General features: G+C 51.8%; 2 protein-coding genes across 5 annotated transcripts; both read right to left on the bottom strand.

The window, feature by feature from the left end:
• Positions 1-174: 174 nt before the first annotated feature.
• NAXE (NAD(P)HX epimerase) lies at positions 175-2,960 on the bottom strand. The gene is made up of 6 exons (XM_003892832.3): positions 2,490-2,960; positions 2,267-2,375; positions 2,001-2,111; positions 1,806-1,919; positions 926-1,073; positions 175-592 (listed from the first exon to the last, which is right to left on the bottom strand). Exons 1-6 carry the CDS (start codon positions 2,726-2,728, stop codon positions 390-392), a joined length of 924 nt encoding a protein of 307 aa, XP_003892881.2. The 5' UTR covers positions 2,729-2,960; the 3' UTR covers positions 175-389.
• Positions 2,961-8,203: 5,243 nt separating this feature from the next.
• On the bottom strand, positions 8,204-14,221 carry TTC24 (tetratricopeptide repeat domain 24). Of its 4 annotated transcripts, XM_021924966.2 has the most exons (11): positions 12,849-14,221; positions 12,485-12,688; positions 11,752-11,880; positions 11,474-11,586; positions 11,078-11,149; positions 10,029-10,126; positions 9,772-9,878; positions 9,176-9,289; positions 8,958-9,054; positions 8,637-8,792; positions 8,204-8,535 (listed from the first exon to the last, which is right to left on the bottom strand). In XM_021924966.2, the coding sequence occupies exons 1-11, from the start codon at positions 13,651-13,653 to the stop codon at positions 8,454-8,456; spliced, it is 1,977 nt and encodes a 658-aa protein (XP_021780658.2). In that variant the 5' UTR covers positions 13,654-14,221; the 3' UTR covers positions 8,204-8,453. The 4 variants fall into 4 exon arrangements, with proteins under 4 accessions (XP_021780658.2, XP_021780661.2, XP_021780669.2 ...); XM_021924969.2 differs by lacking the exon at positions 9,176-9,289 and having other exon boundaries at positions 12,849-14,218; XM_021924977.2 differs by lacking the exon at positions 8,637-8,792 and having other exon boundaries at positions 12,849-14,217.
• Positions 14,222-14,822: the final 601 nt, after the last annotated feature.

Genomic DNA, 14,822 nt, shown 5'->3' with positions numbered 1-14,822 from the left:
CTCTGTTCCCAGCCTGGGAAGGTCCTGAATACAAATTAGAAGATACTTCTTGGAGGCCTTTGAGGAAATTCCTTCTGTTAACCTCCTTGTAGTCTTGCTACACTGATAAGTGAACGTAGCTCCTTGTCTGTGTCCCAAATGAGTAAGAATTGTGTAAAGGACAGCACAACTCACTTGGCATCTAACAGTCCATTTTCATTGTTTCCAAATACCATAGCAACCTCTTGCCCGTTGTGTTACTCCCAGAGAGATGGCACCCAATCCCCAGGGTTGTTCCCTGATTTCCACCATTCACTGACCTTTATTGCCAGAGGAGCTGCCAGGACTCCACAGTTCCAGAAGAGAGGGGCTCTAAGTCTTTATTGGGAAGAATACCCACCCACCTTCCCTCACTGCAGACGATAGATACACGCGGTGTCAGGGTAGGGTGGCAGATTCAGCTGGTACTTCTTTTCCAGAGCAGGTGGCACAAAACGACCCCCCAGGTAATGGTAGCGACCAGTAAACTGGGTTGCAGATTTTTTGGGGGCTGTGAGGGAGATGAGCAAGTCTGGCTGGATCCCTCCAGAGTTTCCCTTCTCCACGTCCCATCCTGAAAAGAGGGTGGTATTCAGGAAGAGGCCAGATGTCTCATCCCCTTCTACACCTTATTTTACCCTAGTCCCAGAGAAGTGGGAAGTCCCCTCAGTTCCCACCTGAGGAACTCTGATCCAACAAGCTCCACGTACCCTTGGGCCGTGGTCTCTTCATGGGGCCAACATGTAAAGGGGACTTCTGAACGCTGTTCCCCAGCCCTGATGGGGGTCCAGAAAGCTGTGTTCTGCCCCTCTAGACTAAAATTATTTTAGACTTGGTGTGGGCAAGAGTCAGGAGGGTAGGGCCCCAATCTCCGCCCACCCCTGCCCCACCTTCTGGGTCCCAGCACCTGAGGGAATGTCGATGCTAGCAATGGGCACAGTGAGTCCCTTCAGGACGCTCAGGATGCTGTGGAACGGTTCCCGAACATCGCCCTTGAAGCTGAAGCCAAAGATGGCATCCACCACCAGCTCATACAGTTCATCAATCATCGTGGGCTGTGGTGGAGCAGGAAAAGGATGTCAGAGCCAGCAGCTGCACAAACAGCCTTAACTGGAGAGGGCTGTCCTCTGCACCTGCAGACCATTCACAGAGACACAAGTATTGTATCTCATTCAGAGGGCAGCCTGAGGCCTAGAGAAAGTGTGAGTTGGTCACTGATTCAGGCCAAACTGAGACGAGACAGTTTTTGTTCTCGGTGCCTGCCTGCCCGCCACTGGGGAGGCTACAGGGTGAGAGAGCCTGAGACCGAGTCAGGAGAGCCAGATTATGGTTTCAGCTCTGCCATGATACAATTCAGTGACTTTAAGCAAACCACTTCTCTCCACCTCAGTATCTTCATCTGTAAAATGGGTTAAGGAAAAAAATTACCCAATTTCCCATCCCTTAATTCATGCATCTGTAGGAAGGGTTTCAGATAGGGCAGCCACTCTGGCCTCTGAGGGGCAATCATGTGTTTACTGCATGCTAGGGCAAGAGGATCTGACTACAGAGTGGAAGGAGGGACCAGGGAGATGAAAGGGCAGGGAAGCTTTAGAGAAGGTGGTGTGTGGGACTCATGGAGCACACTTTATGAAGGGGGAGAAGGCTCTTGCACACTTATTTGAATACCATCCTTTAGGCATCTTCTGTACCAGGCACTAAAATGAGCTCAGCCTGGAAACACGATGGAAGAGCAGAGCACAGGCAGTGGTTACTGGGAGATGAAGTATTCAACTGGAGCCACCTACCTCTGAGGGCATTTCCCCAAGGAAAGGGATGTCCATTTTCTGACACTGGGTCACCAATGCAGTGAAGAGGGGCTTGTTAGGCCTTTTGGGGTAATAGATGGTTGGCTCATAGCCCTAGGAAGAAAGTGGTAATTCAACCCCAGATCCCAAAGCCCTCACACCCTCCTCCCCCACAGTCCCTCCCCACATACTTACAAAGAGTTTGAGGTGTCGAGCACAGACCAGACCATCTCCTCCATTATTCCCCGGGCCACAGATGACCAGGACAGTAGGGGGGCTCCTGGACATGGACGTGGGGGGATATGCCTGAAGGCAGAGTCAAGGGTGGTTCAGCGGGGTTTCAGGCGGTAATAGACCAGATTGGCCCAGCTGTTTCTCCCACCCCTTTGTGCCTAGGCCAGGGGGCTGGGACAGTGACTCCTCCCTGGCTGCTCCCAAAGGTCGAGAGTTGTGCCACTGACCTTGGCGATGGCTGTGGCACAGCTCAGCCCGGCCAGCTCCATAAGTTGGTCCACGCTGAACTGGTATTCGTTAAATAGCTCCTGGTCCACGGCCTGGGCCTCCTCCTGGCTGAGGAAAACCCGCGGCCTGAGTCCCGCCCCTCGTGTTCTCCATCGCGCAGGTGGCCCGGCCGTCCCAGGCCCCGCCCCGCGGCAGAGCAGGCCACCCGAGACCCGCGCCTACCTCAGGTACTTCACCGCCGTGCTCGCCATGACCTCTGAGTCCCAGCGGCCACCCGAGTTCAGCCGCTGCGGTCCCCACCAGGTGGGTCCCGAGCGGCAGGCGATGGTCTCGCTTTTGATCCGCAGCAGGCGCGAGCCCGCAACCAGCAGCCCGAGGCTCAGCAGCCTCCGCACCCCTGACATCCAGCTCGCAGAGCGCTCGCCCCCTGCCAGGCCCGGCTCGACCCGACCCCGGCGCATGCGCCGCCCTCGCCCCGCCCCCGGAGAGGCCGGGCCAGCACGCGCGGGTTCCGGAAGCGGCTCGGGGCTGGAGTCTTGTGGTTCTAGCAGCCCTTGGGCCGGGGAGCCGTTCCCACCTGGGCCAACTTCCCTTACTCTTGGGATCCCAGCTCTCCTCAGGAGTGTTTACAAATCGCCACACATTTCCAGATACGCCGAAATGCCTTGCTCCCAACCACCCTTTGATAATAAGTGCTGGCTTTGTAACTCTTTCAGAAAGGTATATGGTATAGCAGTTAGCCTTTATTCCTGCCCCACTGCTTAGAGGCTGAGTGAATGGGGGAACTGCTGGTGTCAGTTTTTTGCCTATACAACAGGGAAACGAGTACATACTTCATAGGTGCTAATGCCTGCAAACCGGCGCAGAGGGAGTGCTATAGAAATTAAGCTACTGTTGTTATTTACACCACCAAGCCTATGTAACTTAGGCCCCCTCTCCACTAAATTAGCTTCCCCTACCTCTATTTTACCAGGATATCGCACTGTACTTCCCTAGTCATACTTACCCCTTTACTGAGATAATAGCTATGGAAATAGAAAATCATCCTTAAATAGGTTCTGTAAGCTATGGTTTAAAATGTAATTGAAACCATAGGCTCTGTCAGGCCTCTGAGCCCAAGCCAAGCCATGGCATCCCTGTGACTTGCACGTATATGCCCAGATGGCCTGAAGTAACTGAAGAATCACAAAAGAAGTGAAAATGCCCTGCCCCACCTTAACTGATGACAGTCCACCACAAAAGAAGTGAAAATGGCTGGCCCCTGCCTTAAATGATGACATTACCTTGTGAAAGTCCTTTTCCTGGCTCATCCTGGCTCAAAAAGCTCCCCCACTGAGCACCTTGTGACCCCCACTCCTGCCCGCCAGAGAACAGATCCCCTTTGACTGTAATTTTCCTTTATCTACCCAAATCCTATAAAACGGCTCCACCCTTATCTCCCTTGCTGACTCTCTTTTTGGACTCAGCCCGCCTGCACCCAGGTGATTAAAAAGCTTTATTGCTCACACAAAGCCTGTTTGGTGGTCTCCTCACACGGACGCGCATGACTGCTCCAGGTCACGATGATGTTTCACTAGAAGTCTTGAGAGGAGGAGTAGAGTTTACCCGAGTGGTTCTGAGAACGCAAACACACTCTGTTGCATGGTTAGGGGAAAAGGTTGGAGAGTAACAAACCAGTTACCATCAAGGCACTAAGATAAAGATAATTATCCAGACTGCTATGGACTCAATGTTTGTGTTCCTTCCCCCCTCACAAATTCGTATGATGAAGCCCTAACCCCCAGTGTGATGGTATTCTGAGACAGGGCGGCCGTTGGGATTAGCATTAGTTGGGGTATAAGGGGTAGGCCCTAGTCTGGTAGAATTAGTGCCCTTATGAGACTTTCTTCCTCTCCTCGCCCCTCCTCTCTGTCACCATACTGGAACCCTAATCTGACTTCCAGTCCCCAGAACTCTGAGAAAATTAATTTGTTGCTTGAGCATCCAATCAATGATATTTTATTGTGACAGCCCAAGTTAAGACACAGGTAAAGGGAAGGTCTTTTTTGTTTTTTAGACAGGGTCTCGCTCTGTCGCTCAGGCTGCAGTGCAGCTGCCTGATCATGGCTCACTGCAGCCTGGACCTCTGGGATCAAGTGATCCTCCAGCCTCAGCCTCTCCAGTAACTGGGACTACAGGCATGTGCCACCACACCCAACTAATTTTCATATTTTTTGTAGAAACGAGGTCTTGGCAGGGCACAGTGGCTCACGCCTGTAATCCCAGCACTTTGGGAGGCCGAGGGTGGGTGGATCATTTGAGGTCAGGAGTTCAAGACCAGCCTGGACAACATGGTGAAACACCGCCTCTACTAAAAATACAAAAATTAGGGCCAGAGGCACTGGCTCACACCTGTAATCCCAACACTTTGGGAGGCCGAGGCGGGTGGATCACCTGAAGGTCAGGAGTTCGAGACCAGCCTGGCCAACATGGTGAAACCCCATCTCTACTAAAAATACAAAAAAATTAGTGGGGCGTGGTGGCAAGCATCTGTAATCCCAGCTACTCAGGAGGCTGAGGCAGGAGAATTGCTTGAATTCTGGGAAGAGGAGGTTGCAGTGTGCCGAGATCCTGCCACCGCACTCTAGTCTGGGCAACAGAGCCAGACTCCATCTCAAAAAAAGAAAGAAAAGAAAAAGAAAAACAGTAAGTATAAGAAGAGTGCTCTACCCTCCCCTTTTCTTCCTGAAAGCAGGAAACAAAGCTCCCATGTGAACAATGCCTTCCTCCAGGAGGAAAGAAACATTATCACCAGAGACAGGGAGTCGAAGCTGAGAGAATTCTCTATAAACAGAGCTTAATAAAATATCTCTCATCTTCCTTTAGCCTCCCCATATATTTTATTTTTATTATTTTTTTGGAGACAGAGTCTCACTGTCACCCAGGCTACAGTGCAGTGGCACGATCTCGGCTCACCGCAACCTCTGACTCATGGGTTCAAGCGATTCTCCTGCCTCAGCCTCCCTAGTAGCTGGGACTACAGGCACGCACCACCACACCTGGCCAATTTTTGTAGTTTTTGTAGAGATGGGGTCTCACCATGTTGCCCAGGTTGGTCTCAAACTCCTGGGCTCAGGCGATCCACTCACCTTGGCCTCCCAAAGTGCTGGGATTACAGGTGTGAGCCCCTGCGACTGGCCTCCTCATATATTTTAGCTGCTTTTCCACAATTAGCTCTTTGTTCAACCTAGTACAAAACATTTAGGTTTTCCTTCTTTGGGTCTTCATTGCTTTATGAGGGCTCCTGTGTCACATAAAATTCATATTAAGTAAATCTGTATGCTTTTCTCTTGTTAATCTGTTTTATGTCAATTTAATTCTCTGTCCCAGCCAGAGACCCTAACAGGATAGAGGTAAAGTTTTGCCTTCCCTACGTTCTGTTATCTGACATGCTCAGGAGTGGATTATTTTATTTCAACTTAAAAAAATACATTAATTTTCCATCTGTCAAGTGTGGTCAGGGTCTTTTCTTTGAGGATGGAGCCCGTGATTGGATTCCTCATCTTCTTTCTTACATAAACCTCACCAGTTATGTATCACCTGCAATTTCCAGTTTACTTCCTTAAAGTGAAACAGTTAATGGCATGTTTGAAGCAATCTTGAGTGTAGAATTTATTTATATTTTTATGATTATTCTCCCAATTTGTAATAATCTTGTTGCTCACATCTAATTCCATAGCAGCTTTTATCTTTTCTTTTGAGACAGAGTCTCACTCTCTTGCCCAGGCTGGAGTGCAATGGCATGATCTTAGCTCACTGCAACCTCCACCTTCCAGGTTCAAGTGAATTATCCTGCTTCAGGCTCCCGAGTAGCTGAGATTACAGGCGTGCACCACCACGCCCCAGCTAATTTTTTGCATTTTTAGTACCGACAGGGTTTCACCATGTTGGCCAGGCTGGTCTCAAACTCCTGGCCTCAAGTGATGCATCCACCTTGGCCTCCCAAACTGTTGGGATTACAGGCATAAGCTACCGTGCCCAGCCCACAGTAGCTTCTTAAAGTAACTCAGAGGTCGGCTGCAGTGGCTCACGCCTGTAACCCCAGCACTTTGGAAGACCAAGGCAGAAGGATCACCTGAGGCCAGGAGTTTGAGACCAGCCTGGCCAACATGGCGAAACCCTATCTCTACTGAAAATGCAAAAATTAGCTGGGCTTGGTGGCATGCACCTGTAATCCCAGCTACTCGGGAGGCTGAGGAAGGAGAATCGCTTGAACCCGGGAGGTGGAGGTTGCAATGAGCCGAGATCACGCCATTGCACTCCAGCCTGGGAGACAGAGTGAGACTCCATCTCAATAAATAAATAAATAAATAAATAAATAAATAAATAAATAAAGTGACACTCAGGCTGGGCGCAGTGACTCACACCTGTAATCCTAACACTTTGGGACGCCAAGGTGGGAAGATGGCTTGAGCCCAGGAGTTTGAGACCAGCCTGGGCAACATAGTGAGACCCTGTCTCTATACATATATGTATTTTTTAATTAGTCTGGCATGGTGGTGCACCTGTAGTCCTAGTGGGAGGCTGAGGTGGGGAGGTCGCTTGAGCCCAGGGGTTTGAGGCTGCAGTAAGATGTGATCGTGCCACTGCACTACAGCCTGAGCAACAGAGCAAGACCCTGTCTCAATAAATAAATAAATAAACTCACTTTTTCCTCCATCACTGGAGGAAAAATATATTATTATAAAGAATAATAATAATACAGAAGAAGTAACTTACTTTAGTGGAGTCTTCTAAGGATCCAACTTAGTGTGGGTTTTTTTTGTTTTTTTTTTTGAGACGGAGTCTCGCTCTGTCGCCCAGCCTGGAGTGCAGTGGCCGGATCTCAGCTCACTGCAAGCTCTGCCTTCCGGGTTTACACCATTCTCCTACCTCAGCCTCCTGAGTAGCTGGGGCCACAGGTGCCCACCACCTCGTCCAGCTAGTTTTTTGTATTTTTCAGTAGAGACAGGGTTTCACCGTGTTAGCCAGGATGGTCTCCATCTCCTGACCTCGTGATCCGCCCATCTCGGCCTCCCAAAGTGCTGGCATTACAGGCTTGAGCCTCCGCGTCCGGCCCCAACTTAGTTTTTATAGAAACAGTGATTTGTTTTCCACTCTCAGTTCATCAATTTATTTTTTTTTAAAGATACATTTTCTTTTACATCAACATGGGGTCTCACTATGTTGCCCATGGTGGTCTCAAACTCCTGGGCTCAGGCAATCCTCCCACCTTGGCCTCGCAAAGTGCTAGGATTACAGGGATGAGCCATTTCACCTGGCCTGTTCATCAATGTATATAGTATTTAATTAAATTATGAATTACAGTAACACACACAATGGGCATAAACACGCTTGGTATTAAATCACAACTGCCTCTGGGTAAGCAAGGGCTTAGCTGGGGGAGTGGAACTGCACAGCATTCTAGAAAGTGCTCACTGCCTGGATTTGATTCCCAGCTTCTCTACATACTAGTTATGTGATCTGGGAATTCAGACTACTGAAGCTTTGTGCCTTATTTTCCTCATTTGTGAAAGGGGATGATAATAGCACCTCATATATTTGTTGTGAGGATTAGAGGAGAATACACTTGTGAAGCACCTAGAATAGGGTGGGGCATGAGCTAAGTACTTAGGACATGTTACATCACATCATTGTTCCTGTGGCTGCTGGCAGGAGCTGTCCTACAGGCTACAGCCTAGGCCTGCACCCAGCATCCCCTATGTTTCACAGAGGAAGTAGGATGCATCGGTTGGGTAAGATGCCTCTTCTGTAGTATTATATCCTCATTTCCCATAGGCAAAAATGGAGGTCTGGAGACAGTCAGTGACTCCAAAGCTACTTGACCACGAAGTCAGTGTTTAGAACTCCCAGGCCCCTAGCAATCATAAGATTTGGATCCAGAAAGACAAAGGGAATTTGCCATCCATTTTCCTTTTTTATTTTACCTACTGAGTCCAAAAATCCCAAGGAAGAACAAACAGAACCTCTCAGGGCCGCGCCTGCAAAAAGCCCTTGCCCAGCATCCTCAGGAGTCCACTAGCTGCACTGTGTTCCGCACCCCTGCAGGGCTGAGCAACTGGGAAGAGGCTTGGTCCCCAGGACCCCCTAGCATGTGCGTGTTGGGCAGGTGCTTCAGCGATGAGGGCTGCGGCCGGCAGGGGGAGGTCACACGATAGTGCAGATGCCCGACTCCATGGGTCTCCTCTGGCAGCTCCTGCTGAGGCTTTCCCTGGGCCACTTGGATGACCTGAAAAAGGCAGGGAGGGGCTTGCCAGTGGGGGTGACTGGGGAGACAGCAGGAGGCAGCCTGCCCTGGCTTCGGCTTCCTTTGCCCTATTTGGCCCTTACCTCTGCTGGTGGGCTCCAGAGAAGGAGGGAGTTGGCTTAAGCTTCATATCCCCCCATCCTGCAGCACCCTGTCTTTCACTGAGGCCTACCATCAGGCCATTCAGGAAGCAGGGCATACCCCGGGCTTCCAGAGCTGGGTGAGGGTTGTTCACATTGCTAAAGGGCAAAGACAAAGGGGAGCTCGGGGCCCTATATCCCAAGCATGAGATCCCAGCTTCCCCTAACTTCAACAGCAGTCATGTTCCATTAATATCATCCCAAGCCACATATTCTACTTTCTTTGCTATTCTCTAGGCCTCCTGCTCTCCCCCAAGGACCCACCTATTGACTTGAGGGCCATTGGGTACCAGGATGCTAGGGTACTCCACTCTGGGAGGGCCTCGACCTACAAATGGAAAATGGGCCCTGGGTCCTGGACCTAGATGGAGAAAGACAGACACATTCATCACATGCCTCTTTGCACCAAGAACTATCATGGTGGAAAAAAGCTCTGGAGAAGAACCAGGAGTTGGGGTGGTGTCAGGGGATGCACTGCTCACTATACACGGAGGCTTTGCCGAGGACTGTCCCTCTGCAGGGCGAGTGCTTGGTAAACATGGGGCAACTAGAAGCTAGATGGTGGGAATGATTCACTGTGCCTGGAAGGAAACACACTGAAAAGGAGACATTGGTAAATTCAGGTCAACTCAATAAGTAGCAAGGAACTCTGCTCCCCGAGTTGCAAGTCTTTGTGGGAGAGGCTATTGAATAGTGAGCTGGGGATTACAAGCAGCGCCCAGTGCTGTGTTGGGCATAAAGTAGGCTTTCAACAAAACGCTGGGGTCCAAGATGCAACGTTCTAGAAGTTAGGAAAGCCATGAGAGCAGGAAGAAAGAGGCAGTTCTAGAAAGGGTTCAGGGAAAATGGTCCAGGGCCTTGAGAGACAAGCAAAAATCAGGGGAGGGCTGTTGGGGAGTTGTGAACTGGGACAGTCAGGGTCAGGGGTGGTGCGAAGTTGTGCCAGGCCTCAGAGAAATGACAACAGGAAGGTGGGATGGCAGGATGGGTGTAAGAAGTGGAGGCAGGCAGGTGGGGGCGGGAGTGCCACATTTGCAGTGCGGAGAGGCACCACCAGGAATACTCTACATCAACTCACGCTCCAGTCTCCCCGGCCCAGCCCTCATGGGAACGTTTGCCGACCTCTCCTCTTTTTTCTCCTGGTGGCCCTCCTCAGACTCTTCATCTTCCCACCCACTGGAAGATCTGTAGGGGCAAGGAACGAGGGCACAGCTTGGCAGAGAGACACCAGTCCCCTCCTCCCTGGGGGTATGCATGGGGTCCCACCCCACTGCGACAGCCCCCAACACCCTGTAGAGGCTGCCTACATCCCTGCTGCACCGTTGCCACCCTCACCTGTGCTGGGCACCTGCTGCACTGCTTCCTGCCTTTGCTGGGGTCCCCTCCACCTGGCTGGCCCCACCTGGAGCCTGGAGTCTTCCCGGAGCCGAGGTCTGGGAACGAAGGGGAGTAGAGGGACTAGGTCTGAGAAAAACGGCCATCCCAGCTATGTGTGTGCCAGGGTCTCGGAGAATACAATTCTGGGGTGAGGTTCTTTGTTCTATTAAGGTCCCTGCTAGTAACTCCCAAGCTTGAATTCAGATTTAGGGACTAGCAGACCTGGCCAGTGTCTAACGGCCACCCCATCCCTTCTGGGGCCTGATATGGTAAAGTCACAGAAAGTAGGTGGCAGACATTGGCTGGGACCCAGGTATTCTGACCCCTCAATCCAATCCTCTGCCTGTACCAGGCAATGTAATTTTTCTTGCAGATTTTAAATATGGTGTCTTTAAATGTGATCTTTAAAATGCGGGAGCATAAAATCTATTACATACATATAAATATTAAAGTATAATTTCAATTCCTGGAGTGGGAAGAGGTTTTCTGGGGTTGTCTGAAAATGTGAAGGAGGAGGCGGTTGGAGAGTCAACGAATCATACAAAGAGACCCGGAGATAGAAACAAGTTAAAGCAGAGACAGGGAAGGAGTAACACGGTGGAGACCCACAGAGAAATGAACTCTGGAGACAAGACGGGAGAGAGGGACTTCCTTGGAGCACATCGCCATCCTGTGGCCATTTAGGGAACTGCAGTCAAGGACTTGAAACTTTCTACCTTCTACACATGGTCTACCGATTCTTTTAAATTTATTTATTTAATTTTAATCACCTACATATCAGCCCTTGTGTTGGAGATATGCCGCAGTCCCACACCCACCTCCCACCCCTGGAAAGTGACATATCTCATGCGCAGGCTCAAGGCGGATGAACACAGATGAGCTGCCAAGCGCGCCGCATCCCAGGGAACATCGGCTCTGCTTACCACCAACCCCTTCTCTGGGTAACCTCTCTCCACCCCCATCTCCTTGTCTCAGGTGTCATCTCACCAGGGTGTGACCAGCCCCACCTGGGCCAAGTGCGTCCTCACGGTGTCTGCCAGCTTGGCCACCAGCCGTTCTCGCACAGAATCTGGCTCCTTCTGGGGAGAGGGTGATAATAGGGTAATGGGGAATGCCTGCACTTTGTGGTCCTCTGGGGGTTGGGGAAGAAGGAAGCAGGAAAGGGAGGAGGGAGCGGGACTTTGTTTCCCCCTCTCTTCTACCCCATCCCCATGCCTTTCCCAGGGTCCTGCCACCACCTGCCCAGAATTGCAGACAGTGATGGACTCTTCCTCACAATAGTATCCCAACACCTAGCACACAGTGTGTCCGATGCTGTGGGAGAAGGCAAGGAGTGAAGGCAGGAATGTCAGCCAGAAGAGGGATAGCAGGGGAGAGGTGGATTCCGGGATACAGGGTCTCACCTGACACTGGGCCAGTGCTTCCTTATAGTACTTCAAGGCCTGGTCATACTGCCCCAGCCTGGCTGCAGCAGCCCCCAGACCCTCACAGGCCTGCCACTGTCCCTTCATGTCCCCTGAGAAAGAGAGCCTGGAAGGTCCTTTCATGGCTCCCTACCCCACTGACCCGCCCCTTCAGAGGCACTCCCTACCCTCAGTTCCCTCCATCTGCCTCCCCACCAGCTCCTAGGACCCTCAGCCTCCCCGCTGGCCCAGTCACATGCCAACCCCCTCATGCTTACCAGAGTCGCGGGCAGCCTGCAGGGCATGCAGGTAGTTGTCTCTGGCAGCCTTGTGGTCCCCCAGCTGGCTCAATGCAAAGGCCAGGCTGCCAAAGCTCCGGCCCTGCTCCCACCGCTGCCCCACAGAGCCTGAGGACAGAGCCCACCCCATGCTCAGAGGGGACTCTGGCTGCTGGGACATTAGGACTCTGCCCTCCAGCAACCAAGACAGAGCTCCCAGGAGGCCTGGTGCCCAGCCCCAGCACACTCCAGATGCATCCGAGAAGCCTGAACCCTCCACTCCCAGCCTGGACCCATCCTGAGTTCTGGTGTGAGTGCCTCCACCTGGCTAGTTTGAGTCAGGCAACAACCTTGTGATACAGGCAAGGCAGATATTAATGGCCCTGTTTTTATAAATGCGAAAACTGAAGCTCGGAAAGAGAAAGTGATTCCTGAATGTCACACAGTCAGCAGAGGGGCTGAATTCCACTTCAGGCCTCCTCTCCCAGCCAGTACCCTTCCCCCTGCCAACTACTGCCTTCCCAACCCTGAGGTCTCAGCCTCTGGGCCCACAACCCTCTGTCCCGTCTGACTGTCCCATCTCCTGCACTTCCAGCTCTCCCCCACTGGTTATGGGTTTTCAAGCTCCATAAGTGGTCCCAAAGGGCCATCCACCCTTAAGCCTTGGGGCCCCTTTTGGAAACCCTTCTTAGTGTCTTAGTCCCAGTCCCATTCCCCAGCCCCGGGCACCCACCGTGCAGGTCAGCAGCCTTCTGGTGAAACTCCTGAGCTTCCCGATAGTTGCCAAGGGCGTTGTGGGCCATCCCGAGGTTTCTTAGCACTGTGGCCTGCTCTCCTGGCACCCAGCACAGAGGAAGGGCCTGCAGGAAGGCCTCCACAGCCAGCGGAAACAGCCGGAGCTGGCAGTAGCCCAGGCCTAGATCATTATAGAGGTGCCCTAGAGGGCATAGCCAGGGTCACTGGTAGCTGGACCAGATATAAATAAGGCTGGTACAGCCCCTATCCACTCCTCCAGGGTTCCCCAAACCCAGCCCTCTGAATAGCACCAGGCTTTGTGTCTCCCCAGATCCCACACCTTCCCTGCCCAAAGATCTCACCCAGCAGTCCCCTCTCAGTGCTCCTCTCGGCAAGCCTCTGGCTTTTCTCCAGCACCTGTACAACTTCCCCTACCCGATGCTGCCCACTCTTCAGCATACATCCTGCCGCAGCCCCCAGTGCCAGGGCTGCGGCCTGCAGCTGCCTCTCTTGGACATAGGCCCGGCTTGCTTCCTGCAGGCAGTGGGCTGCTAGCTCAGGCTGTCCCAGAGCCTGGTAGCAGGCTCCCATTTTTGCCCAGGCTTCTCCCTGGTCACCCTGTGGCTGGTAGTGGCCCAGGGCCCTGTGGTACCAGGCCAAAGCTTGAGGCAGCTCGCCAAGGGCATGGTAGGCCAAAGCCACATTGAAACACTGGTCTCCATGACGCCTACCCTGTGCCTTCTCTTCAGGGTGGGCTCGCAGGAGCAGCTCAAGGCCTCTGGCTGGGTCCCCAGTCTCCACATAGGCAGCCCCCAGGTTGAAGGCGCAGGCCCGGAGCACCAGGGTGTCCCCGGTTTGTGGGGTCTTGGAGGCCAGAAGGAAGGCCCTCTGGAAGTTGTTCAAGGCTTCATGGTTCCGGCCAGCCTGAAGGGCCCCGTGGCCAGCCCTGGTGAGGGCTTGGATGCTGGCTTCTTGCCACAGCCACTTTCTTTTCTTCTTTGTCTGATTGGAGCTTGAAGGCTCAGGCTCTGGCCTCTGGGGCACATCCTCAGGGTTGGGGGAAGACATAGAGCTGACAGAGGGGAACAGAGGGATCGGTATGTCAGCCTTGGCTTCCTCTAGAGCAGGACCCCCTTCGAGAAATTCAGCTCTACCCCGCCCTAGCATGACCCTCAGGGTTTCAAGGATTGCTCTCTGACCTCTCACTTTGTTTCTTCTGTCCCACTGGGTACCATATCCACTCTCACTCTAACGTCCTGACTAATTCTTAGTCCTCCTTCAAGACTCAAGTCAAGTAACAGCTTGCTTCAGAACATACCTTCTTCTCAACCAACTGGGTACTCCTGTGGTCCCATAGCACCTGATGCCTACGTCTTTTATAGCATTTATCACACTGGGTCAGAGTTGATGACTTTCTTGTCTTCCCCCCGCTGCTAGATTTGGAGCAACTTGCAGGGTCTGGCACATAGTAGATTCACAATAAATGTTTTTGGAAGGAGATGAAAAAGTTCTGGAGATGGATGGTGGTGTTGATTGCACAATAATGTGAGTGTACTTAATGCCACTGAACTGCACATTTTAAAATGATTAAAATGGTAAATTGTATGTTATATATATGTTACCACCATACAAATGTTTTTGGAATGAACAAATAGGCCAGGTGCAGTGGCTCATACCTGTAATCCCAGCACTTTGGGAGGCTGAGGTGGGCAGATCACGAGGTCAAGAGATAGAGACCAGCCTGGCCAACATGGCAAAACCCTGTCTCTACTAAAAATACAAAAATTAGCCGGGTGTGGTGGTGCACACCTGTAATCCCAGCTACCCAGGAGGCTGAGGCAGGAGAATTGCTTGAACTTGGGAGGTGGAGGTTGCAATGAGCTGAGATCATGCCATTGCACTCCAGTCTGGGTGACAGAGTGAGACTCCATCTCAAAAAAAAAAAAAAAAAAAAAAATGCAAATAAATAGATGAAGGAACCACATATGCAGGGCCTCTCCTCCATAACCTCCTTCACACTGTGCCTCTACTAATACCCACCCACTCATCATCTGGGTACTCCTGCTATCTAATCTCAAGATGTAGTTTAGGTCAGTTCAACAAGCACTCAGTAAGTCCCTGCTATGTGCTGAGAGCCACACTAGGCACTGGGGACCCTAGGGTGAGGAGGCTTCTGAATTGGCAAGGAGCCAACCTCCAGGAGAGCAGGATTCTCTGAAAAGGAGTGTGGTGTGGGATGGAACATCCATTTACTGCCCCTTCCCTAGCTCAAGGGGAAGCTCTCTCTCTCCATTTCTTCTGCTTTCTGTCTGCTGGCTGGTTCCAGGCCCCCAGCC

This window comes from Papio anubis, chromosome 1 (assembly GCF_008728515.1).
Source record: "Papio anubis isolate 15944 chromosome 1, Panubis1.0, whole genome shotgun sequence".
In the NCBI taxonomy this organism is placed as follows: Eukaryota; Metazoa; Chordata; class Mammalia; order Primates; family Cercopithecidae; genus Papio; species Papio anubis.
Note: the sequence above shows the minus strand (reverse complement) of the source record. Positions and strands in the feature narration are given on the sequence as shown.

Bases quoted from the DNA above. Each gene is read 5' to 3' on its own strand.
- NAXE (XM_003892832.3), bottom strand. From the start codon at position 2,728: ATGCGCCGGGGTCGGGTCGAGCCGGGCCTGGCAGGGGGCGAGCGCTCT. The intron at 1,920-2,000 runs GTAAGTATGTGG...CTTTCTTCCTAG, and splicing joins CTCGACACCTCAAACTCTTT to GGCTATGAGCCAACCATCTA. The intron at 1,074-1,805 runs GTAGGTGGCTCC...GCTCCACCACAG, and splicing joins TTGGGGAAATGCCCTCAGAG to CCCACGATGATTGATGAACT.
- TTC24 (XM_021924966.2), bottom strand. From the start codon at position 13,653: ATGCTAGGGCGGGGTAGAGCTGAATTTCTCGAAGGGGGTCCTGCTCTA. The intron at 12,689-12,848 runs GTGAGATCTTTG...TATGCCCTCTAG, and splicing joins CACTGAGAGGGGACTGCTGG to GGCACCTCTATAATGATCTA. The intron at 11,150-11,473 runs GTGAGACCCTGT...CCCTCTCCCCAG, and splicing joins AAGCACTGGCCCAGTGTCAG to AAGGAGCCAGATTCTGTGCG.